Raw genomic sequence first — 26848 nt, 5'->3', positions numbered from 1 at the left:
CTTTTCATGTGTATGTTTGCAATGTGTATCTCTTCTTTGGCAAGTATTTGTTCAAATCTTTTACCCACATTTTTTGTAATGTTTGTCTTATGATTGAGTTAAAGAGTTCTTTATATATTCTGGATACAAGCCCTTTAACATGTTTTGCAAATATTTCCTCCTGGTCTGTGGCTTGTCTTTCTTGTTTGTTTTTTAGAGAAGTTGTCAGTTTACAGAAAAAGCATGCAGGAAGTACAGAATCCCCATATACCCCCTTCACACACATACAGGTTTCCCTATTATTAATACTTTGCATTAGTGTGGTACTTTTGTTACAACTGAGGAAACAATAATATTATAGTTATGTTGTTAACTATAGTACACAGTTTACATTTAGGGTTCACTGTTGTACAGCTCTATGATTTTTAAAGAATTTTATTCTTATAACATGTGTAGCATAAAATTTCCCATTTAGCCACTTTTTGAATATATAATTTAGAGGTGTTAATTACATTCAAAATGTTGTGCTTCCATCGCCACCTTCCGTTATCAAAACTTTCCATCACCCCAACAGAAACTCTGTATCTTCCTTTTCTTTTCATTTCATTAACAGTGTTTGTTGAGTAGGAGTTTTAAATTTTGATGAATTCCAGTTTATAAGTTTAAAATTGTATGGTTTTTTGTTTTTGTAGTCTAGGAATCCTTGGCCTACTTTAAGTTAACAAAGATTTTCTCCACTTTTCTTCTAAAAGTTTATACTTTTTAATTTTACATTTAGGTTAATGATGCATTTTGAGTTAATTTTTTAATATTATGTGAGGTAAAATTTGATATGTGATTTTTACCATATAGAAATCAAGTTGTTCCAGTCCTACTTGATGAAAAAATTTTCCTTTTGCCATGGAATTACCCTGACACTTTTGTAAAAACCAATTCAGCATCTGTATGTCCCATTGATACATATGTCCATCTTTTCACTGACACCAAACTGGTTTGATTATTCTAGCTTTATATGAAGTCATGAAACCAGGTTGGGGTAAATCCTCTGACTTTATCTTTTTGAAAATCACTTTTGTTATTCTATATCCTCTGCATCTTTATATACATTTTAAAATTAACTTGTCAATTTCTACAAAAGTAATTGCTGAATGGTTTATTAGAATTGTGTTAAATCTGCTGATCAATTTGGGGAGAATAATGTTGAATCATGAACAATATATGAACCATGAGCATGATGTAGCTTCCATGTATTTGGGTCTTCTTTAATTTCTTTCAGTAGTATATTGTAGTTTTAAGTATAGATGCGGGATTTGTTTTGGTAGATTTAACTTATTTTATGGCTTTGTTATTTTGGCACCTTTATAAATGGACTTTTTTCATATTTCATTTTCTAATTTTATACTACTAGTATATACTAATATAATTGATTTTTGTGTATTTGCTTTGTATCCTTTTATGTTGCTGAATTTTTTACTTAGTAGTTGTAGTTTCCTTATAGATTTCCTGGGATTTTGTGTGTAGACAATGATATCGTATACAAATAACAATGGTTTTTCTCCTTCCTTTTTGTTCTTCATACTCTTTATTTTTCTTGCCTCATTGCAAAGGCTAAGACCTACAGAACAGTGTTCAAAAGTAGTGTGAAAGTTGGCATCCTTGCCTTATTCCTGATTTTAGGGAGAAACAATTCAGTCTTTCATCATTAAGTACAATGTTAATTGTAGTTTGTTTTTTCAGATGCCCTTTATCATAGGTAGTTTTCCCATTATTTAAAGTTTGCTGAGAGATTTTGTTAAGGGGTGTTGAACTTTGTCAAATGTTTTTTTTACTTATATTGAATTGTTCCTATCATTTTCCTCCTTTATCTTTAAATATAATGAATTACATTGTTTGACTTACGGCTGTCAAACCATCCTTATTTTCCTGGGATAACCTCTAATTTGTCATGATTTATGATCCATTTACTATATTGTTGGATTCAATTTACTAATATTTTATTGAGGGTTGTAGTGTTCATATTTATAAGGGGTATTGGTAATTTTATATCTGATTTTTAATGGTCTGTTAGGCTTTAATATTAAGGTTATACTGGACTCATAAAATGAAATGGATTGCATTTCCTACTTCTCTTTTTCTGCAAAAGTTTACTTAAGATTGGGGTTATTTCTAACTTCAATTTTTGATAGAACTTACCAGTGAAACTATCTGGGCCTGGAGTTTTCTTTGTTGTGTGTATTTTTTTTTTCTTATTTTTTTTTTTTTTAATTGGAGAAGTTATCGGTTACAAAGAACTCATGTAAAAAATACGGGGTTCCCATATACCCCCCTTGGGGGGGATTTTTGATAATAACTTCTGTTTCTTTAATAGAGGTAGACTTCAGATTTTCTGCCTCTTCTAGTGTTATTTGGTCAGTTGTGTTTTTCAATAAATTTGTCAATTTCAACTAAGTTGCAAAATTTGTTGGAATCAAGTTGTTCATAATATTCTGTTATTAACCTTTTAGTATGTGTAGGCTCTATGTAATAACTCTTTTCAATCCTGATACTGGTTATTTGCTCTCTTTTTTTCTTCATAAGTCTACCTAGGGGCATATCAATTTTGTTGCTCTTTTTAAAGAAGTTACTTTTGGCTTTCCTAATTTTCCTTAATATCTCTGCTTTCAATTTCATTGATTTCTGCACTTACCTTTGTTATTTTGGACCTTCTACTTATTGAGGTTTGCTTTGCTCTGCCTTTTCTAGTTTGTTAATGTGGAATCTTAGGTCTTTGATTTGAGAGCTTTCTGATTTTCTAAATTAAACATTTAAAACTATAAGTTTCCCTGTAAGTATTATTTCTTCTACATTCAACAAATTTCACATTGCTTTATTTTTGTTATGGTTCGGTTTAAATTATTTTCTAATAAAAGATTATTTTGGCACCTTTATAAATGGACTTTTTTCATATTTCATTTCCTAATTTTATACTACTAGTATACACTAATATATAATTGATTTTTGTATTTATTCTTTAAATCATGGTTTAAATGTGCTGTTTACTTTCCATATATTTGGAGTTTTCCTATGGATCATCTTGCTTTTGATTTCTAAATTAATTCTGCTATGGTTAGGGAACACACTCTGTGTGATTTGAACTTTTAAAATTTATTGATACTTTTTTGTGGGCCAGGAAATGATATCTCTTGGTAAGTGTACAGTCTGATCCTGGAAAGAATGTCTATCTTGCATTGTTAGATGTAGTGTAATGTCAGTTATTACATCAACACCACCTTGATGTAATAACTGACATTACACTACATCTAAGGTGGTTGATACTGTTATTCACATCTCCTGTGTTTTTACTGATATTTTCTAATTGTTCAATCAGTTGCAGAGAGAGTGTTGTTAAATCTTCTATAACGATTGGAGAGCTACCTATTTCTCCCTTTAATTCTCTGAAGTTTTGCTGTATATATTTGTAGGTCATTCATAAGTATTTATAAATTTATAATTGTTATGTTTTCTGAAGAATTGTCCTTTTATCATTATGAAATGTGTCTCTTTTTTTCTTGTAATAGTTTGACTTGGTTTGTTTTTATTTGATGTTTATTATAGCCACATCAGCGCTTTTATATATACTGTGTGAGTAGCATATTTTTCATCTATTTACATTCAACCTATCTGTGGCTTTAGTTTATTTTTATAGGAAGTGTATGGTTGGATTTTTTGCTGTTGTTGTTTAGGGTTTACACCCTTAATACTTAATTTAATTATTGATATGGTTGGCTATAGTTATACCATTATTTTTGTTTGTTTGTCTCTCTATTTTGTAGTCTTATTTTTGGTTATTTGTATTTTCCTATTCCCACTTCACTGTACTTATACAACTTAAGCTTTCACCACTCCTCAATGTGCCATTTTTTACTCTAAGATTCTGTTATGGTTAAGTTCATTGGTCAACTTGGCCAGTGTGGAGGTTTGAAACTGTATGTACTCCAGAAAAACATATTTTTAAATCTGATCCATTCCTGTTGTGTGAGCCTACTGAAAGTAGTATCTTTTAATGAGGGTTTTAAGAAGGTGTGACACACCTCATTCAGGGTGGGTCTCTTACTGGAGTCCTTTATAAACAGAATGAATACAGAGAGAAAACATCCACAGAACCAAGAAGCAGAAAGCAGTCGGACCCAGAAAAGAAGGGAGAGACCAGCAAATGCTGCCATATACTTTGCCATGCGGCAGAGGATCTGAGGATTGCAGCCAGCTGGTCTTTGGGAAGAAAGCATCTCCTTGATGATGTCTTGATCTGGACATTTTCTTTGAATGTCCAAATTCATATTCTCTGTGAACGAATAAATTCCCATTTTTTTTTTTAACCTACCCTGTTCCCTGGGTATTTTGCTTTAAGCAACTGTAGGAAACTAAATCAGCTAGGTTATGGTATCCAGTTGTTTGGCCAAGTAAGCACTGGTCTGATTGTTACAGTGAGGATATTTTGTGGTTTTAAATCATCAATAAGTTCATTGCATCTGTGGCTGATTACGTCTACAATCATCTGAGGGTTGCCTTCATCAATGAAAGAAGTCTTATCCAAAGAGTTGAGGGTGTTAAAAACAGAAGTGATGATTTCAGCAGTCAGAAGGGTGAAGTTCCATCTCTACTTCAGCGAACCAGTTTCTTCGGGGGAATTCATTGAAAACCTTCATTAGACTTCCTACTTTGCAGCCTACCTATGGAATTTGGACTTGTCCATCCCCACACTTGCACAAGACAATTCCTATTAAAAAAACTCATAATATTTATTATATGTGTGTCCTGTTGGTTCTGTTTCTCTAGAAAACCATGACTAATACAGATTCTAATCTGGACTGTTTATCCCCCTTAAGTGTGCTGGTTTATAATCAAAGACTATTCCGAACTTATTTTTTTTCTTCAACTGTTTTCTCCTAGTGGTAAGACTCACTTAGGTTCTAAACCCACCCATATATTGCTTCTAGCCTAGAATAACCTTGTTTTCTCTTCAGCTAAGCCTTCTTGGTTTTAAGACTCAGCTCCAATTCTACCACCTGAAAAACGTCTTCTCTGTCTAATCTGATCCAAATTGACTTTCCTTTTCTCTGAACTTTTCCATCATTTATATGCAGACTCTAACATTTAATTATTTGTGATCTTGTGTTGTTTGTTAATGCTGTCTCCCCAACTGCAGCATACCCTTCTAAGAGCATGAATGAAATTATTTCCTTTTTTTGTATATTTTGTATATTGCTGTTGTTTTAGTTTACAAAGCTGCCAGAATGCAAAATACCAGAAATGGATCAGCTTTTATAAAGGGGATTTATTAAGTTACAAGTTTTCAGTTATAAGTCCTTAAAAATGTCTAAGCTAAGGCATCCAGAGAAAAATACCTTGACTCCAAAGAAAGGCTGATGTCTGTCACATGGGAAGGCATATGGCTGGCATCTGCTGGTCCTTGTTCCAGGTTCTGTGCCTTTAGCTTCTGATTCCTTTTTCTTTTTAGGCATTTGTGGATCTGAACTTAGCTAGTCCAGGGTAAAGCTCTGGGTTTCATCTCTTAGCTTAGCATCTCATGGAAAGGCATATAGCAATATCTTTGCTGGGCTCTGGTTCCTGTCAGCTCTCTCAGCTCCTGGTATCTCCTGGGGCTTCTGCATTTCCAAATGTCTGCATCTAAGCTTTCTCCTAGATCTTTCTTTGTGACGGCTCTTTTAAGAACTTCAGCAAACTTCAAGACGAACCTTGAATGGGCAGAGTCACACCTCCATCTATTCAAAAGGTCAGGCCCACAGTTGGGTGTGTCACATCTCCATGGAAGTAAGGTCACACCCACAGTTGGGTGTGTCACATCTCCATGGAAACAATCTAATCAAAATGTCCTCCCCTACAATATTGGATCAGGATTAGAAGAACAAGGCTTTTCTGGGGTATATAACAATTTCAAAACAGCACAGCAGTCCATTACCTAAATCAGTACTTGACATACAATAAATGCTTAATGGATACCAGGTAATTAATTAGTTATGTGGATATATAGCTATCATATTAGTATGTTTACAGTCTTGTTATCCTTTTAAACAGTTAACAGTTTGCCATCTGGAATGTTTTGGAACCGTACTGCTTTGAGTTCCTGGCAAGGTAAAGTCAGGGTTTTCATCCCTTCCGTGGTGGACCAGGAGTTAAAACAGCTAAAGCCAGATACTCCCAGCCTCATTAGGCATTCACTGGCCTGCGTAACTCAAGTATATAATGTGATAGGACTGGTGGTGGCCACAGGAATGGGAAATAGTTTCTAATGCATTAGACCATGATGTCTTTTTTGAATTGTGGGTATTATCCCTTTTGATTCTTTGATCAGATAAGATACCATAATGTCTTATTGATTAACACTGACTTATGTTTTAGTTTGCTAAATGCAGTTGGAAATGGAATGGCTTTTAAATAGGGAATTTATTAAGTTATAAGTTTACTGTTCTAAGGCCATGAAAATGTCCAAACTAAGGCATCCAGAGAGAGAGATGCCTTGACTTAAGAAATGGCAATGTCTGTCACATGGGCAGCCTGCTGTCTGCTGGACCTTGTTCCCAGTTCCATTGCTTCCAGCTTCTAATGCCAGTGGTTTCTTCTCTAAGCATCTGTGTGGGCCTTCACTTAGCTCCTCTGGGATGCAACTCTGGGTTTTGGCTTGCCTGACATCTCATTGGAAGGCACATGGCAATATCTGCTGGGCTTTGAATCTCCAATTGTCCATGTCTAGGCATCTGCTCTCTCTGTCAGCACACCAAGAATCTCCCTTGGCACTCCACACATCTTCAAATATCTGTGTCTGTGTCTTTGCTGCTTTTGAGGTTTCTCCAGCATGTTTCCCCTTTTAAAGGACTCCAGTAAACTAATCAAGACCAACCTCAAATGGGCAGAGTCACATTTTCATCTAATCAAAAGGTCACAATCACAATTGAGTGGGTCAGTCTTTATAGTGTTGTTCTGTATTTGACTTTTTCAGGTTTTTGGTAGTAGTGGGTTTGAGTTTGCTGTGATAGGAAGAATAGAAGTGGGACATATGGTTATACTAATGTGTAAGTGAATCACAGACATATAATTTGAACAGCTACTAGATATCTTTGAGATCATATAATCTCACTCCGTTTTAATAGATGAGACCATCAAGGCTCAGAGTGGTTAAGTGACTTACTCAAGGTCATAGTTACTCTAAGTCAGGAATAGGAGAATACTGTGACTAGTTAAGATCATTGATTTATGTTATTTCTGGATTCTCCAACCCAGTTTGTAGGAAGTATTTTTCTGTGGATAGAATTTGAAAAACTTCTTAAAATATCTTTTTTTAATAAAGGAAAGGTTTACAGACGATCTTTCACATGGCTAATATATAAAATATCTCTGTAAGTAAGAAGTGAAAATGCCTTGAAGTGGGGCATGTAGTTAAGAAATTTGGGCACTAATTCCAGGCCCATTAATTCCAAGCTTTATGACCTTGGAAAAGTAATATAGCACTCACATAGTTAGTCGGTATTGTCATTAAAAAATGAAAGCATTAGACTACAGTCTCTGTGAGGGTCATTTTAGTTATAAAATTGTGTGTAAAAATGAATCAGAAAAATGTATTTAAGACTTGATATGATCAAACTTTTATTAGCATTTTTTGGGAGGGGAAGTGCAGGGTCTGGGGATCAAGCCCCAGCTCTCCCGCAAGTCAGGATTGAATTCCACCACTGAGCTACCCTTGCACCGCCCTATTGGCACTTTTTATCACAGTAGAAACTGATGTCTCTAATCTATTACCAAAGCGTGTGAGCATCTCAATATTTAGAATTTCATTTCTTGGCTCCATGCCGTATCTATTCATTGGATATTATTGATGCTTTTCCACATAATTTCCATTTCTTAGGCTTAATTTGGAAACATGCCCTCTGTTTGAGACTTGGTATAGTAAATAGGAATGCCAAGAAAACTGGATTCCTTTGATCTACAGCATCTTTTATTGAAAGGCACCATCAGCCACTCTGTGGGCTACAGTGTCGAATTGGTATGTTTTGTCTGAACAACTTCCCTTATTTGACATCCTTTAGAAAAGTAAATCCAGAGTTTGTTGACCATACTCACTCTTATTCAAAGAAAGTGTCCTTGGAGGGTAGGAAACAGTTAGGCCATCTGGTCTTACTTAAGTGCCATTTTATCGTGTCTCCCATCCCCTCGCTCTGGGATATGGTTTCTCCTATCTGCTGATGTCAGTGACCTCTGTGTAATCAATCTTTCGCCAGCTCCTGCTCAAACTATCCCTGCAGTGCCTGAGGCCCTGAATTCCCCCCACCCCCACCTTTCTTTGGAGAACAGCCTGTCAGCATGGCCTGTTAGGGGTCAAATGACTCCCAGAAAGCCATCTGCAGTCTGTTTGTAGGAAGCCGTTTGGAAGTTTCTGCATGGTCAAAACAATGAGAAGCAAACAGGTATGGCAATATTTTCTTTGTTGGAATAAGGTAAAAAAGACAGTGAATATAAAGTTCTTATCATAGGATCTGCCACATTTTAAGTGCTCAATAAATATTCTATTCTGCTTTATAATTTTGCCTGTGGGCTTATAGTCCTCAGGCAATCAGTGATCAGGCCTATGTATTTTGTTAAGATTTGGAAAAAACCTTCTAGAGTATTGATTTAATGTAGAATGTTAGTACAGTGTCTTTTCCATTGCAGTTTTAACTTAAAAAAAAAAACTTTGAATTTTGTGACTTGTGTCTCTCATTTTGGGGATTAACAATGAGGGCCTTGACTTGTGCTAAGGGTTTTTATACCTAGAAGTAATTCCGGCTTCTCAGGATATAGAGGTGTGAATTGTGAGAATTGGAGTCTAACTTTTGAAATTTAGAGGCTGTTTTAGAGGGAAAACACAAGAAGTCAACAACACTAGACTAAAAGCTAGACCTTTAAAATTAATGGGCTCAGAGGGTGCACGGGTAGTTCAGTGGTTAGAATGCCCGCCTTCCATGTGGGAGACCTGGGTCCGATTCCCGGACCATGCACCCGCCCTGCCAAAAATTAAAATTAATGCGCTCATTTTTTAGTTGCAAGTAATGGTCTAAAATTTTTCTACTATTTATATTTCTTTAACAAAAATAATTGATTTGGGGGTCATTAGACAAATAGCATTATTGTCTTTTGAATTTCTTTTGTCTGAAAATCAATTTGAGTAATTAATAATTCACAATTCCCAATGTTACATATTCCTATGGTCTTTATTAAAAGTGTATGTACATCTAGCTAAGAAAGATGATTTTAATTTAAAATACTGAGGAATATGAGCTGGGACTCAGCATCAAGGGATTGAGAAAACTTTCTTGACTGAAAGACGGAAGAGTGAAATGAGACAAAATAAAGTGTCAGTGGCTGAGAGATTCCAAACAGAGTCGAGAGGTTATCCTGGAGGTTATTTTTACGCATTTTATAGATGTCCCCTTTTTAGTTTAAGGTGTAGAGGACAGTGCCTGAAACTGTAGAGCTGTGTTCCGATAGCCATGTTTCTTGAGGATGAATGTATAATGATAACAGTTTTCCCAATGTGACTAATTGAGTGTGAAAACCTTGTGTCTGATGCTCCTTTTATCTATGATATTGACAAATGAGTAAAAAGATATGGATTAAAAATAAATAAATAATAGGGGGAACAAATATTAGAATAAATTGAGTAGATTGAAATACTAGTGAACAATGAAAGGGAGTGGTAAGGGGTGTATAAAAAAATAGGGGTAACAAAGGTTAAAATATATTGAGTAGATGGAAATACTAGTGGTCAATGAGAGGGAGGGGTATGGTATGCTGTGAGATTTTTCTTTATTCTTTTTATCTCTTTTTCTGGAGTGATGTAAATGTTCTAAAAAATGATCACAGTGATGAATATACTACTATGTAATGATATTGTGAGCCATTGATTGTACACCATGCATGGAACGTTTGTATGTTAAGAATGTTCATGTTTGTATGTTGTTTTGGTTTAATAATTAAAAAATAAATTTAAAAAATATATATTGAGGACTTTTTTTTCCAAAAGAGAATGCCACAATTTGGAAACAATATGGAATTTGTAAGAAAAAGCATATATTATGACCAGTGTTATTATTCAACTTGCTTTAAAAGTTCCAACCAATATAATTATCACAGAAAAATAAACCAGAAAGATACAGTAATCACCATTATTTTCAAATGATATGAATGACAGCTTTTAAAAAATGAGCCAAGGAAATGAAAATAGTTTACAAAAATTAAATTAAGAAGACCTATGGACATGAGAAAATGTTCAGCCCTGGTAAGAGTCAAGTAAGTGCAAATTAAACAAAGATGAGATTTGTTTTACCTTTCACATGAACACTAGCTAATATAATAAGAGCTAATATTTATGGAGCCTTATTATATTTCAGGTATTATATTAACTAATTTAATCCTAATAATAATCTTTTAAGGTAGGTGCAATGACATAATCCCTGTGTTATAGAGATATGTAGAAAGATGGAGTGACTTTCCAGTGGTTATAGAGCTAGTCCATGGAAGAACTGTGATTTGAATCCAGCTATATAATTCTAGTCCTAGAACTTGTTTTCTTATCCATTACATTGCCTCCAAAGTTTGTCAGCATTCAGTGTTGTAGACAATATCCACAAGGAAATAGCCAACCTCTCCTGCATTGCAGATATAGGGAACATTAGTCGTATCTCCTTTCTAAAAGGCATTCTGATAACACTCATTAGCAGCCTAGGATCCAGCAATTTCACTTCTAAGAATTTATCCTAAGGAAACAGTGAAGCAAGTGTGCAATAATGTATGTGTGAGAATGTGTTTACAACATGACTTATAGCAGTATCTAAATGACATACTTGAGAAAATTAGAAGTTTTAACTAATTTTTGCTGTACCATACAGTGGGATATTATATGGCCATTGGAAAGGGTGATATAGTTCCATGTTTATTAATATGAATGTCCACATTACATTTTTGGGGAAACAAAGCAGATTACAAAAGTTTATATTCTATGGTATAATTTCATTTTGTTCAAACTGTCTATGCATTTAAATAGGTTGAATGTATTTATAGACCAAAATTCTGTGGCCTATCATCTTGGTGATGGCTATATGGATGATATTTATTTTATTCTTTATCATTTAAAAAAATATACAATGGGCATGTAATTTTTATAATTGGGAAAAAACCCTATGAAAGTATTTATTTTCCCTGCCCCACCCTCCAAATCTTACCTTGTGATAAAATTATGTTGGTAAGTTTCATCCTGGTTTCATGCTATTTGAGTGTGAGGCAGTGCTTTACATGGAACTTTCATTCATGAAGCTCCAGGTGACAATTTTATTTTTGAAGTTTCAACTTCCATGGTTATTTATTCCCTACCCCAAAACTGCTCCCAAAATCTGGGTGTGCTGTCATTAGGTGGGGCTAATGAGCTTTGGATATGGTCTAAATTTCAAGCCCATCCCAGTTTGCCTGAGCTTCCTGATTTTCTGGAACCTGATTTGTATGAAAACAGAACTCTGTTAAAAGTAGCTAAAACAAGCTATCGCTGAGCATTAAAGCAGTTGGTGTTTTAAAGCTGCATTTAAAATCCACAAATGTGATTAATAATCAGGAGTCTTTTGTCAAGCAACAAAAATTTTCCTTTCATGATCATAAATGCAAATCCTAATCAGAGTGCTCTTTTCTTCTTGAATTTAGCGTCCTCTGAAAATATCCCAAAGCCTGTGCTCCATCCACCGCCTTTCCCACCCCACATATGGGCTTACCTGGTATTGAAGAGCTTTGGGCAGTTTATCTTCTACTCAGACTTTTGGTACCTGTACTTAAAGCTAATTTTGTTGGCTGCATTTTTTCAAAGTCTCCTTTAAAAGTACTAAATTTTCTGACAGATATTAGCAAACCCAAGTATCTGAGAACCCCCCCCCCCTTTTTTTTTCTATAATGTAAAAGAAGAAAGAACCATAACTAGTTTCTTGCCGGGGGCCCCAAACTCTCGGTGATAAGGTTCTTTCAATCATAAAATCTATTTTTTCATAGAGCAATGAAGCTCACCCCTCCTTTCTTGTACAACTGGATTAATTTTCTTACAGGGTCACTACATACAGAATGAATACATGTAAAGGTCCTAAGCATACTGCCAAGACAGAGCTAATTATTCTAAAAAGCAAATTTAGAGAAAATAAGCTAGTTTTTATTACAGGCCTCAATTTTAACACAGATTCTCACTGGTCTTTGTGGGCAGGGCTTCGACTTATTTGTTTTCATATTTCCAGCTCTGGAATTGCGTTGCTGAAATCAGACCAGGTGGAGTTTATAGGTCCATGTAAGAATTTTGGCTTTGCTTTGAGAGAAATGTGGCTTTTGGAGAGATTTGGGAGAACATGATCTGATTTAACTTTGAACAGGATCACTCTGGCTTCTATGTGGAAAATAGACAGCAGGAGATCAAGGGTAGAGGTAGGAGGCCATTTTCAAAGAGGAGAGTGGCGTGGATCCCAGTATGGGGAATGAAAGTGCATACCTATCTTTCTTTACTTTTCCGTGGGATTCTTTCTTTGGTCTAGAATGCATGCCATATTTCCATAGCTTCTTCACACCTTTCAAGAGCCAGCTCAGTTTTTCTCAGGCTTTTCTTGAGCACTCCAGCCCCTACCTTGAACTCTTATGGACTTCTACGTTTACGCCTTATGGTCTAGCTTTTATTTCTTTCAGGTAGGTTGATTTTATTTCTTTTAATATTATAGCAAGGACTTTATTTATACTTTTTGGCACAAAGTAAGCTTTTTACTCAATATATCCTTTTTGAGCGGCTAATGTGGCTATTTTTAAAGAGAAGTCAATATGTATTCATACAGTTCATTTGATCCTTTTGCGTTTCTATTTTGTCTCTAGTATCACTAACCCCGTCCATTCATTCATTTGAAAAATATTTACTAAACACTTATTAATAGTGGAGGATACAAGCTATAAAAGTAACAGCATCTTATACTTTGTATAAGATATAAGAGAAACAATAGTTGTTCTAAAAAGCTTATAGTCTAGAAAGAGAAGACATGAATATTCATAATTAGAATGAGGCACTATTAAGTGCTGTTGAGATGAATGGTACAAAAACGGCTTCTGGGATTCAGTAGTAGGAGTGTTGTGTTCTGTTCCTCAGGAGGAAAGTGGTACTTAGACCTTGATGGATGCATACAATTTTAGTAGGCGTAGGGAATGACATTCACAGATGCTGGGCATGCTAAGCATTTTCAAGGCTAACAGAATAGATCAGTTTGCAGGGAAAAATGTTGCATGGAGGTTTGGGCTTATAAAAGGAAATGCACTAAAAAAAAAATCTCACTTTGCTCTCTCTCTTGGCCCCCAGAAACACTGCTCCAATCAAGCCGTCCTCATCTCTCACCTGGACAATGCAGCATGCTGTTCACATCTAAATGCCTTCTCTGCCCACCCTACTTAAACTTTGTCCCACCCCCACCACTATGTATCCATCATGGCCCCTTGATTATGTTATTTCCTTGATTGAGAGTGTTGTAACTGAGAAAGTGCTTTGGGAGGTAGAGGATGGATTTTCTGATAGGAAAGACAAGGTCAGAGAGACCTGTTAAATAGTGGTGGTCTCGGTGTGAAATGGCACAAACCTGTTGAGGCAGTGATAAAGGAAAGAGAGAAGCATTAAGATTTAGAACGTGTTCTGTGGGGTATAGAGTACATGCTAAAATTTTCAGTGTTTTAAGGTATGACTTCTGGTTTTCATGGAATAATCAATTGTTTTTAAATATAGTTGGCTAGCTTTTCTAGCGGCTTTTGATCATCAGAAACTAGGACCTTATGGTTGTGGTTTGCTTTTCAAGGAAACATTTCCCACATAGATGTGCTTCAGCCACCGCAGAGTAATGTAGATTGTGTAAATATCTGAATTCCATTTACCAACAATTTTGGGCTTTCGCTGCAGATAAAAGTATGGGAAATGTTCCATAAAAAGGAAAACAGATTGCTTCCCCTCTATGGGTATACAGGAAATAAGAGCCAATGAGCTATTTTTCCAAAGAGACCACTCTAAAATGAATTGAGCCTTATCTCTCCTCCCCACAAGTCATCCATATTTGTTAATAGAAGCAAACCACCAAAAGTGGTTAATATAAAAGCAAAATGTTTTTTTTTTCCTTTCTTTTTAAAAATACTTAGAAAGACTAAGAAACTCCATGGCTCTCATTTTCCTAATCTAATACATCATTGAAAAATTATTCTCAAAATGAAGTTTTGTTCTTCTTAATTTAATAGCATTTTGAAAGAATCAATGTTTAAGAAAAAAACTGATACGTAAGCCAACTAATATCATTCCTCTACGAACTCATTGCCATCATCTCAATAATTGAGGTAAATGAATATGAGGTGTTTCCTTCATTCTTCCCAAACTTTCTAACCTATTTTCTTCTTCCATGACCTCTTTAAGGTTCTGTCATTTTGGCACTGATTACTTTATTTTTGTTGGTATTTTTTTCCTTTTTCTTTATTTTTGTTTCTCATTCATTCCCCCTTCTTCTATTTCCAGCTCACTTCCTTCCTTCTGAGGAATCACTTCTCCCTCACTGCCTTCAGTTTTGGTGGAATTGCCAATCTAGATGCTTTCTCTTCTCCTTTCCAGGTCATGGGATTCTCTCTTCCAGGACTCAGTTCTGAGCAGCATGATGCAGAGAGGGCAGGTGTTTAGATGGATGGGTCCTGGTGGCTGCTGTAACCCGAGAGCACCTCTGATTCATTTCTTTTCCTATTCTTTTATGTTACCCTTTATCTTTATAGTAACTTCCTCTTCGGTTTTAGTTTTTCAGAGGGATTTTGTTCCATGCAAATAACTAATGAGCCCTCAAGGACAACATGCAAAGTTGGTACCAGCCTTTCCTATCTAAGGTGTAATTTTTAAATATCATTTATATATATGTATTATTCGTAGAAAATTTCAAAAATGAAAAAAATACCAAGAGGAAAAGAAGATTATTTATAATTCCACTCTCTATGCATACTTTTTCTGTGTATATTTATTAATCTAATTTAATTGTTTATGCAGCAATAGTTTATAATACCAAGTGTTCTGTCATGAACAAGTTTCCATGTCAAATTTTTTAAAATATGCTTTTTTTTCCGGCATGGGCAGGCACCGGGAACTGAAAAATATATGCTTTTGATAATGTTCTGTGCTATAGCTATGCCACGGTATAACTGTTCCTCCATTTTTGGAAATTATTTTATTTTCATGTTTTTTCATATATGATGAATAATGTTGTGATGAGTAGCTTTTTCATGAATCTTCACCAGCATCTGTGTACCAGCATCTCCATTCCTTAGGATTGAGCCCTGGAAAGAAAAGGGTATGAGCATATCCAAGGCTCCATAAAGCTTTGTAAAACTATCTTCTTAGCAATATATGAGTTCCCATCCCACTGCCCCTTCAGTTTTTCTGAGTAATATTATTTTTAAAAGTTGACATTTGATGGGCAAAATATTATATGTCATTTTGTTTTAATGTGTTTTGATCTATTTATGACCATTTAAATTTTTATTTCATCAATTGTCTATTCATGTCTGCAAAGTTAAATAATTTAATTTATAAGCCTTATTAAGTTTAAGGAACTGAAAATGAGTTAAATCAAATCTTTATTTTCTCTTATTATTCTAGTGATATGTTCAGCAGTTTAAACTAATATCTTGAAAGTATTGTTGAACTCATTCTAAAAAGAACAGTTTTGGGAATTTAAAATTGTTTGTCTCTGTTTATGTACATCCCTTTTCCAAGTTTACCGGTGGGCTATTTTTATGTTGTGGACCATAACATAGTATTTGATAAAATTTGTGGGAAGAAGGGGCTTTTCCTAAAGGGTAGCAGCTGGAAGGGTAAATTGCATTTTCTGATGCTTTTCCACTTGGGAAAGAGGTGGTGAGGGGCAATTTTGGCTGCTCAGGTGTTGCGTCAAATGCCCTGAAGTCATGGGGAATGTCTGGCGAGGGCATAGAAGAAATTTTTCTGGTCTTCTTAATAATTTTACTAGCTCAGTCTTGACAAGTAAGCTAAGAGTGGGTTATGAAGAGAAAAAAGAGTGGGTTAGGATTATCTATGATAGGCACTGAGTAATGGCTCTGTGAATGCTTTCTCTTACCAGTAATCTACTGGGGAGGGACATTTAGTTGAGAATTTGCTAAAAGCTTTCCTCATCTAAGAACTGTGGCTGCATTCATAAACCAAAACTCAGAGGTCAGCTGGTTTCCTGGGAGCTGATGGGCCACTGCTTTCTGTTCCTAGATTGCTCACATTTCTGCTTACTGCAGGTTAAATGTGTTTCTACTAGTATCTCTTGGCCATAAACATCTTTTCTTCCTTCTTGTTTTTCTCATTTATATAAATAAAAAAACATATGGAGTTTGAAACATAGCATAGTTGAACAGGTATATGTGTGTGTGTGTGTGTGTGTGTGTGTGTGTATGTTATATTTTAAAGAATTCAAGGATTAAGCAAAAATGTTAGAATCCCGGGATGCATTTCTAGATATTTAAAATCCTTTGACAGTTGATATTTTTAGTTCTTGTCTTTCAGGTGAAGGTTAGTAAATTGACATTCACCTCCAGCTTCTTTAGCAAAAATATTTTACTTAAATATGCTTGCATAATATATTTGTCATCTGGTAGTATCTGTCTTTTAAACAAAATCTGCTTTTGAAAATGAAGTGTGTGCTATGGCATTTTGCAGTTTGCTTAGTAATTAAATCTCTCTTGACCTCTGGAAGAAATGTGATTTTGTTTTCTGTGGTTGTTTAAGGAGACGTCTGCTATCTGAGAGAGAGCATAGTGCAGACCTAGTCATAATTAGAAGAGGGTGGATTTTTTTTTAAGGAATGCTACATCATATTAAATTGTGTCCTTTGGGACAGGATATATAGCAGTGGCAGAGGCTCACTGTGGAAGGGATTATCTAAGGAGCTTTAAAGGGCCAGTTTTCTATTTAATCTATAAGTGGGTATTAATCCCTTGCCATCAGTTTTATCTTATAAAGATTTTTAGAAAAGTGTAATTTTCTAAAGAAAATTTGGCTTTATCATTGCAGAAGGCATAAATATGAAACCAGGAAACAGATAAAGAATTCTTAAGTTTTAGTAAGAGAAAATATACAAGGTATTTCAGTAGCATTGATTTATTTTTCTGTATGAGAACATTGTATGAATAATGAACTAAAATTTTAAATATAAATGTAGAGCACATTGATTTTTTTCATTTTTATGTACATTGTGATTTATTTTTTACATGCTGTATAATTTTATTTACTATGAAAACATGAATTCTGAGAAATACATTACTTTTCCTACAAGGAAAAAATAAAATTTTCTCAAATAGGTTTGGTAATAGACATCTATAATTCAAGAATTCTGTCAGTGTTTATATGATTCTGTAGATTAGAAAATCCAGAATTTATTCCTAATGTCTCCCTCATTTTAATTCCTGTATTCAATCTGTTGCTGAGTGTTTGGACACTTTCTCTGAACTATTCCTGACTGATATTTCCTTTTCATGGTAAGCGTCAGGTGCCTTGACTAATCAGTTAGCTTCTAACTGGTTTCTCCACCTCTGTTTCCTTCCTTTTATAATCAGCCCTGCAGAAGTCCTCAGATTAAGTTTCTCCAAACTTTCCTTTCATATTTTCACTCCTCTGTCCCTGTTCACTGTTGGTGAAGTTCCAACAGAATTCCACATTCTGTGTCCAAGTTTATCATCTTGTTTTCCCTCTACAATCTCCCGTCTTGCTATGTCCAGTCACTGGCTTGTGAAATGGGTATTTGAAAAGTTCGTTTACAAATCAGTTGTTTGGAAGTTGGAATTCACTTTTATGTAGAAACCATGCCGTAAGAGCTGTGTTTGAGTTCATTAGCTATAACTCAAAGGCCCATGAAACCTATAGGTAGTCAACTTCTGGATTCTGGGATCCGTGTTGAATAGGGAGAATTTTTAGTGATTTTTAACATTTAAAGTTGGTCTTTAGCATTTTATATCTGTTAGCCTGTCTTCCAAGTCCTAGTATTCTCAGACTCTCTGGCATGGAGAGCTACCCCAGACTAAATAATGCATTAACTAATTCAATAATTGTATTTGCCTGCTCAAATAACAATCGCTTTTTGTTGAGCATTTCTGTGTATGATTTTTCTAATTCTTGCAACAAGTTTTCGATGTACATTTTATTTACCCCATTTATAAATCACTTAGAAATAGTATCATGTGAGAATTTGTTAAATAAGTGTATAGATAACTTCCATCTCTTCCTCACTTTATCTCCTTCCCATATACACAATCACCAGTGGGTTTATAATAAAAGAATGATCGAAATTTACTAAAGTTGAAATTTTAAGAAAGTTGAAATTTACTAAAATGAAAATTTGATGAAACCTTTAGATTAGAAATTGTCCTGTATTTTAGGGTTCATGAGAAGCAGTTTGAGGTTATTTAACAGTGAGGGGTTATATTATGATGTAAGGGCTACCATATTCCATATAAGGAAAAGAAGTGCTAAATTTATGAAGAGAGATTTGGGACTTAATACCATTAAACTGGGTAAATTGGTTCATTTGTTCTTTTTATTTCTATCCCTTTCACATGGGATATCTTTTCCACCAATCAGTTATTTTAATTCAAGGGAAAGTGCTAAGAGTGTGAGATCAACTTTATGAAAGAAATTACTTGAATCATTTGCAAGTACTGTGACCATAGCAAGTACAATTTCTACAATGTCCCTTTTATCAAAAAGTGCTTGTGAATGGGTGAGAGGATGGGAGGAACTTCCCCCATCTCTCCTCTCCACACCCGCCCGTCGTATCCAGGGTTGTTAGTTATGATGTAAACATATCACACCCAAAGTTAGTTTTTGTTCATTTGTTTGCTTAATGGAAACTCATGCTGAATCTCTAGGACCCTATAGGGATGGCCGTTAAATGAAATAATTGAAGAGGCAGGCCAAGGCAGACTAGGAGTGCTGAATTAATGTTAAATCCCTAAGTGCTTTAGTGAATTATATACTTCTGAGAGGGTAGTATGCAGGAGAACAAAATTCATTCTGTGTAAAACACGTGGAATCTTGGTGAGATGCTGTAAATCCATGCACAGACAGGAAAGGCACTGACAGATCGAGCCTTGAATGTGCTGGATTTAAGTACAGGGGTCTTGAAAAGAGTCTCTTTCAGAGGCTAGCAATAGAGGAAAAAAACAAGTATTTTAGGACTAGACTCATAGTGAGGCAATAGGGGACTGCATATGAGTTCCAAAAGGAAAGGTCCTGTTCCTGTAGGTAAAGGCCAAATGGGAACCACACATAATAGCTTCCCATGGATCCAGATGGTAGAAATAGTATGGGCCATCTGGAAAATCAAGGATGACAAAGAATAAGGTCTAGAAAGGACTGAGATGTAAGACATGCCAAGGAGTATCTAGGAGAAGGATGCCCATCCTTCATCCATCCATCCATCCATCCAGCAAATATTTATTGACACCTACTGTGTACCAGGCACTGTTTTAAATACTGGGGATAAAGTAGTAACAAAGCAGGTGACAGTCCCTACCTTTGTGAAGCTTATGTTTTTGTTTGCAGAAATAGACAATAAGTAAATAGATAAGTAAAATATGTGGGATATCTGATCATGATAACTGCTACAGATAAATATAAAGCAGAAAGGAAGGACAGAAAATGCTGGGGGAGGGGGGCACAAGGTACAGTTTTAAAGACATTGGCCATCAAAGACCTCTGTGAAAGATGACATTTGAGCAAGTTCCTGAAGACTTTAGTGAATTACATTCCTACTTAGGAAATTGAGCAGGTGAACTTGTGTTCAATGATAAAGTTCAGCTTAAATAGAATGTGTCAAAGTTTTTGAATTTGCTGCTTTAAAATTTAATTGCATCAGAAAGTAAATGCATGTGTAAGGTGGAGAAGGAGAAGAGGGTGCCATTTCTGAAGGTGAGGCGTTGGGAAATGATAGATACCTTTAGGGGATGGTAGATAAATCCCCTCCTCCTTAATTTCTGGCAGGAAGCTGTCATGGATGAAATTGAGGGCCATGGGGGTGTGATAGTTTTTGCTATCAGGTGACCTCAGCCTATAGAAATTGCTTCTGACATTAACAGTTGACAGTAGAATATAGGCTTTATTTTAACAGCAGAAGATTATTGCTGGGTCAGGTTTTCATAACCACTCCTTAAGGCTTTATGTCTGGGAAGCTTAAACCTAATTCCTCCCATTGTAGCACTAATGCTTTATGCTTGTCTATCTCTTGCAGCTTTGTGGTAAGTCAACCTCAGAGAGGCAGACGGCATGGCTAGCTCAGCCCGGGAACATCTGCTTTTTGTGCGGCGTCGGAATCCTCAGATGCGGTACACACTGAGCCCAGAGAACCTTCAGAGCCTTGCTGCCCAGAGCTCCATGCCGGAGAACATGACCCTTCAGAGGGCCAACAGCGACACGGACTTGGTGACTTCCGAGAGCCGCTCCAGCCTGACTGCCAGCATGTATGAGTACACGCTGGGGCAAGCCCAGAAACTCATTATCTTCTGGGACATTAAAGAGGAGGTGGACCCCAGCGATTGGATTGGACTTTATCATATAGGTGAGTCAAATGGAATGGACTTGCATGCGACTTAAAGCGTATACTTTCCCTCTGGCATCATACTATTCTATACTTTCTCCTGAAAAAACAAATTATACGCACATCAAGAGTTTGGAAATTTTTCTTTCTTCTCTGGAAGGGGAAGAGTCAACAATTACTAAATATCTTTGCTTTTATGAATTTTGTGGTTACATCTTGCCTAATGAAATGCCGGAACTTGCAGATTTTAGAGTTTTCTTTTTAAAACTTTGCTTCTTGATCAGTAGATTCATTTTGAAAAGAGATGGCCGTTAACATTTATTAACATTTTCAAACTGTGTGAAAATGATATTGATTTAGATAAATAATATGAAAAAGTGTTAAGTATTTTCTAAAGGTAAAATTTTATTAAGAACAACTTGAAGTCTAAATTATCCTTTTATTTCAAAATTTCATGATGTGTCCTAGATCAATTAGGTGAAGAAAATATCATGTTCTCCTGACAAATCACATAGAACTAGCTTATTTGTTTTATGTTTTTTAACATTTTATTTAATAAAAGTTTTAATAAAACTTTTAAATTTATTTTTATTAAAAATAGTCCCTGTTCTGTTTAGCTGATTTGAATATGTTATTCATCTGTGAGTGAATAGTATATGGAGCAATCCAGAAAATACAGTCTGCTTTATTTGAAAACATCCCTCAAAGTTGTAGAACTTTTTGACTGAATGAAGGGAAGTCCTTTTAAAACGTAACATCAGATATTTCATTAGGCAGAAATTGTTGCTTGCATTGTAAGTTATAGGCAAAGCATCATTTTTAAAATAAATTAGGGGGAAAAGACCTATCTGTTTATGACAGTGGTTCTCTACCAAGGGCGATTTTGCTTTCTAAAAGATAACGGGCAATGTCTGGAGACATTTTGGTTGGCTCACTGGGTGGGGGTAATGCAAGGCCAAGGAAGCAGCGAAGCATCCTACACGACACAGAACAGCCCCCCATAATGAACAACTATCTGACCCCAAATGTTAAAACAATGCCACTGTTGAGAAACCCTAAATTCATGGAGAAGTAACATCTTTCTGAAATTTCATTAAAATTATGTTAAACACACTGAAATTTGTTTCTTGTGACAGACTTGTATGTTGATTAAAATAAAGTTTTTACTCACTTATGTAATGTGATTAATCATGCTGGATAACAAGAAATCTAAAAATGGCAAACAAGTCAACGAGTTATTATTTTTTGTTTTTTCTCTTATGGGGGAAAAAAGGAGAAAAGTCTTCAGAGTTCAGCATTTTCCCCAGGTGTGTTTAAATATATATTTAAATGAGAAGGGTAATTGATTTAAATGTATATCTGACACCTATTATATTCACACAAAAAGTGTATTACAACTTCGATGAGAATTTAGAAGTCATCTTTTGGAGTTTGATGTAATTTCACGTACTTTGATTTTGTAAACTCCCCCCCCCCTTTTTTTTATCCATTCTAGATTTTTTAATGCTTACTGTAAGATGACACATAGTAGGTTGTGCTTTCTTAATTATTGTATGTGATATTTCTTTGGGACATAAAGTTTTGGGTTTTTTTATACAGAATGATTTCTTTTTTTTAACATTTTTTTGATGGATGCAAATTTTATTTTCCATGCTAAAATTTTTACAAATTTTATTTTGTCATACATGATTACAAGATTACAATTCAACTGAATAAAAATATCATTTAGAGGCATTTCTATTCATTTATTACTGTCATAAGCATGTTTTGTTACAGGAACAACAATAATTAGAATTACAGAACTGCTCAATTTATAAATTTAATAAGTGTGTTATGGGAGGCAGCCACGTAATATAAACAGAGACTGAGTGCCCAAACACATTTTCATATTCTAGGTTATTTTTTATTCCACAACTAGACTCAAGGCCTATAATCTACTAGTAATACCATCATTCCAAATATCTGACCAAGCAGATCAAGTCAACAAACATTCCAAATAATCTTAATTAATTCTAAAGCATGTCTGGCGCATACTGGGCACTTAAATATTTGCTGAATGGGAGGGAGAGCTGGAGAGAGGAAGGGGGCTGATGACCATTGAATGATGGTTCAAGAAGACGTTCTTCTGTGGAGAACAGCTCTCCACGGACTTTTTTTTAAAGCAAGGCTGTTGGTTTACAGAAAAATCATGCAGAAAATAGAGTTTCTGCATACCTTCCCCTATTAATAATACCTTAAGTTAGTGTGGTACATTTGTTACAATTGATGAAAGAAAATTATTATAATTGTACTATTGACTGTAGTCCATGGTTTACATTAGGGTTCCTTGTTCGTGTTGTGCAGCCCTGTGTTGCTGATTTTTTTAAAATTTCATTTTAGTAGTATAAAACAAACTAGAGTTTCCCCCTTTTAACCACGTTTAAATATGTATTTCAGTGTCATTCTTTACGTTCACAGTGTTCTGCCACCATCAGCATTATCCATCTCCAAAACTTTTTCCATCATGCCAAATAGAAGGTCTGTGCAATTTAACGTTAGCTCCCCATTCCTATGCACTCTTTTTTCTTTCTTTTTTTGGGGGTGGTGGTGGTGGTGCATGGCTTGGAAATGAATTTAACATTTTTTTTGAAATATAACATTTATGAAAAGTATTAAATTTCACAGTACAGTTTAGCAAGATGTTATAGAGCAAACTTCAAAGTATAGTGTGGGTTACAGTTCCACAATTTCAGGTATATTTTTTCTGAAACTAAAAGGAAGTGTTCTAGTTTGACACTAAAAGGAAGTGTTCTACTAGAAACTAAAAGGAAGTGTTCTAGTTTGCTAACTGCGAGAATGCAACACACCAGAGATGGATTGGCTTTTAATAAAAAGGGATTTATTCAGTTAACATATAGTTCTTCAGAGGAAAGGCAGCTAACTTTCCACTGAGGTTCTTTCTTACATGGGAAGGCACAGGGTGATCTCTGCTGGCCTTCTCTCCAGGCCTCTAGGTTCCAACAGCTTTCCCCGGGGTAATTCCTTTCTGCATCTCCAAAGGCCTGGGCTGAGCTGCAGGCGCTGAGCTGAGGTATGCTGAGCTGCTTGGGCTGTGCTACATTGAGCTCTCTCATTTAAGCACCAGCCAATTAAATCAAACATCATTCACTGCAGCAGGTAAGCCTCCTAGCTGACTGCAGATGTAATAAGCAACAGATGAGGTTCACTTGCCATTGGCTCATGTCCACAGCAACAGAACTAGGCACCTTCACCTGGCCAGATTGACACCTGAATCTAAGTACCACAGGCAGTATCTATATAATTGTTCGGTACTCATAATCCTTTGTTAAATCCTAACTTCTCTATTACAGCTCTTCCCTCTCATTTGATCCTTCTCTCAATCTTCAGGGATATTTGGGCAATGACATTCTAACTTTTCATGTTGAAAAGGGGTATTAATTAACATTATGGGGTAGGGGGATGCAACTGGTTGTTTTGAGAGAAACTGGTCCCTCTAAGTTTCAGGGCTTATCTGGCATATGAACAATCTAGAGGTTTTAAGTTTCTGAAAAGTAAACTTAATAAGTAAAACTTAGATAGTCTTAGATAGTGCCTTTGGTTTTCATTAAAGTTTTCTGGAATAGTGTTGGTTGGTGTTGGTATACTGCGGCAATTTGTAATATCTGGCTGAAACTTGCATCAGAGTAACCTCCAGAATGACCTCTTGACTCTATTCGAAAGAAATCTCTTAACCACTGAAATCTTATTTTGTTACATTTCTTTTCCCCCTTTTGGTCAAGCAAACATTCTCAATCCCATGATACCAGGGCCAGGCTCATCCCTGAGAGACATGTCTCACATTGCCAGGGAGACTTACATCCCTGAAAGTCATGTCCCACATAGGGGGAGGGTAATGGATTTATCTGCAAAGTTTGGCTTCGAGAGAGGCCACATCTGAGCAACCGAAGAGGTTCTCTGGTGGTGACTTTTAGGTGTGTTTAAAAGTAGGCTTAGCTTTCCATTAGAGAAATAAGTTAAGGGCCAGCCTCAAGTTTGAGGGCTTGGCTTAGTAAATTGGGAATCCCCAGTGCTTGAGAGAATGAATATCAGGAATTTCCCAGGTGGGCAAGTTTAATAGTTCCATATTTTTTCTCCAGTGCCTCAAGGGACTTTGTAAGTACTTCTTTATTATCTGCCTCAAATACTCTGGACTGTTTCATGGTATTACATTAAGCTATATAGAATTACAGAATCATTTCTTTTTAAAGTTAATATAAGATGCTAGATTACTTTAAATAATGACTTGTACCAGTTTTTCCCTACCTTCCTTTCTCTTCCTCCATTCCGCTTATTGTATTTCCCTCTATAAATTCAATCAGTAAAGAATTAAGGAATCCAAAGCGAAGTTCTTATCTCCGAGGAACTAAAGTCATAAAATCTTGGTGTTCTTATTGTCTGCTTTTCAGAGAAAGAACTATAGGTCAGAGTTCTAAATCTGGAATCAACTTATGGATATAGCTAAGAATATAAAAATTAGGAATTAAATCTCTTTTGATTGGTGCTAACTCTTCAGTTTATTTCAAGAAGCTTTTATATCTTTCTCACATAAATCATCATGCAGTCCTCCTGTGAATAATGTGTCTTTTTTCTTTGGCTGCTTTCAATATTTTCTTTTTATCTTTGGTTTTTAGCAGTTTGTCTACAATGTACTTAGGTGTGATTTTTCTTTTACTTATCCTGTTAAGATTATCTGAGCTTCATAAGTTGATGCTTTTCATGAAAGTTTAGAAATTTCTAGCCATTATTCTTTCAATTATTTTCAATCTATTTTCACTTTCTTTTCCCGAGACTCCAATTGCACATTATCATTTGATATTTCTCTATAAGTTCTTGAGGCTCATTTTCCTTAAATCTCTTCTCTTTTGATATCTAGGTTCAATAATATGATTTCTATTTTTGTCTTCAATATCACTAACTTTTTACAATTTTCCATCTGTTGTCAAGCCCATCCAATGACTAATTCAGTTATTCACCTTTTCTAGAATTTACATTTCTTTTCTTTTTATAGTTTTATTTCCTTGATGTCCCTATCTGCTTACACATTCAGATCTCACTTTTGTTCAGTTCTTTGAATTGAATTTAATATAGCTGCTTTAAAATCTCTGCTAAATTCAACATCTGGGCTCTCTCAGGGTCAGTTTCTATTGACTGATTTTTTTCTTGAACATGGGTCCCCTTTTCTGTTTCTTTGCATATCTAGCAATTTTTTATTTTCACTGGACATTAAGGATTCTATGTTGTAGAAATTCTGAATTCTTTGGAGTAAGAGTATTCATTTTTATTCTAGTAGGCAATGCTAGTTCTTTGAATTTGTGTATGTTTCATTTTACACTTTGTTAGGGTAGATTGGTGGGAAGACCAATATATTTCCCCAGCATTTCTAACTTAGTAGCTTTTGGCCTCCAAGTTCAGTCTCCTGAACTTGGATTTTGCTAGGCATTGGTTTTAGGCTTTGTTATGGCAAGTCTATAATAATAGACTTCCTTTAGGATGTTGGATTTACTTCTGAGGAATGGCTTTCCTGATGTCTTATCTGAATGTACAGGATGTTAACCAGTTATCTCCACTTTGGCTAGGCTGTACCTCCATTGTCTTCCAGCAATGCTCATTCTCTGGCATCTCCTTTGCACTCTCAGTCCTGAAGCAGCTACTCTTTGGTAAGCTTTGGTAGTCTTGCCTTTTATGTGTACAGTCCAGCTCTTGGCTAAAGGCTTGTGTGGAATCACCATATGAGCATTTGTGCCCCACCCCTCCATACTTCTTTCCTTTCCGGTGTCCTGGCCTGCAGATTCTAGCTGCTTAAGTTGACCCAAACTATGATCTCTGCCTCTTCACCTCACCAGAACTGCCATGGCCTCTAGCTCCCTGTACTGCACTCAGGAAATTGTCCCCTGGCTGTGACTTGGTTGATCATAGAGTAACCTCATGAGTTTCTCTTCTCACAGGGTTACAGTCTTAAACCACTGGTTAGCCAGTGTCTGATAACCACTGCCTCATATGTTTTGTTCAGTTTTACAGTTCTTTTCATTAGGAGGGCTCGTCTGGTACTAGTTACTTTATTATGCCTGAAATGGAAGTTCTGTCCATGCTCTTGATTTAGGGTGGGAAGAAAACAGTTCCACTTAATTTTTCCAGACAACTCAGAATAAGGCTAATTATTTGAGTCCCATCTTCTTGCCAGTTATTTTTCATAT

At 35.6% G+C, this 26848-nt stretch overlaps 1 protein-coding gene across 2 annotated transcripts in view; it reads left to right on the top strand.

The window, feature by feature from the left end:
• Positions 1-26848, top strand: part of HECW2 (HECT, C2 and WW domain containing E3 ubiquitin protein ligase 2) — a 405018-nt gene that overhangs the window by 169477 nt on the left and 208693 nt on the right. For both annotated transcript variants that reach the window (XM_077154518.1, XM_077154517.1), the window contains one exon: positions 20310-20636. In XM_077154518.1, the coding sequence (XP_077010633.1) occupies positions 20345-20636 (292 nt within the window). In that variant the 5' untranslated portion in view covers positions 20310-20344. The remainder of the gene's footprint in view (positions 1-20309; positions 20637-26848) is intronic.

The sequence above is a fragment of the Tamandua tetradactyla genome, chromosome 3, assembly GCF_023851605.1.
Source record: "Tamandua tetradactyla isolate mTamTet1 chromosome 3, mTamTet1.pri, whole genome shotgun sequence".
Lineage (NCBI taxonomy): Eukaryota > Metazoa > Chordata > Mammalia > Pilosa > Myrmecophagidae > Tamandua > Tamandua tetradactyla.
Note: the sequence above shows the minus strand (reverse complement) of the source record. Positions and strands in the feature narration are given on the sequence as shown.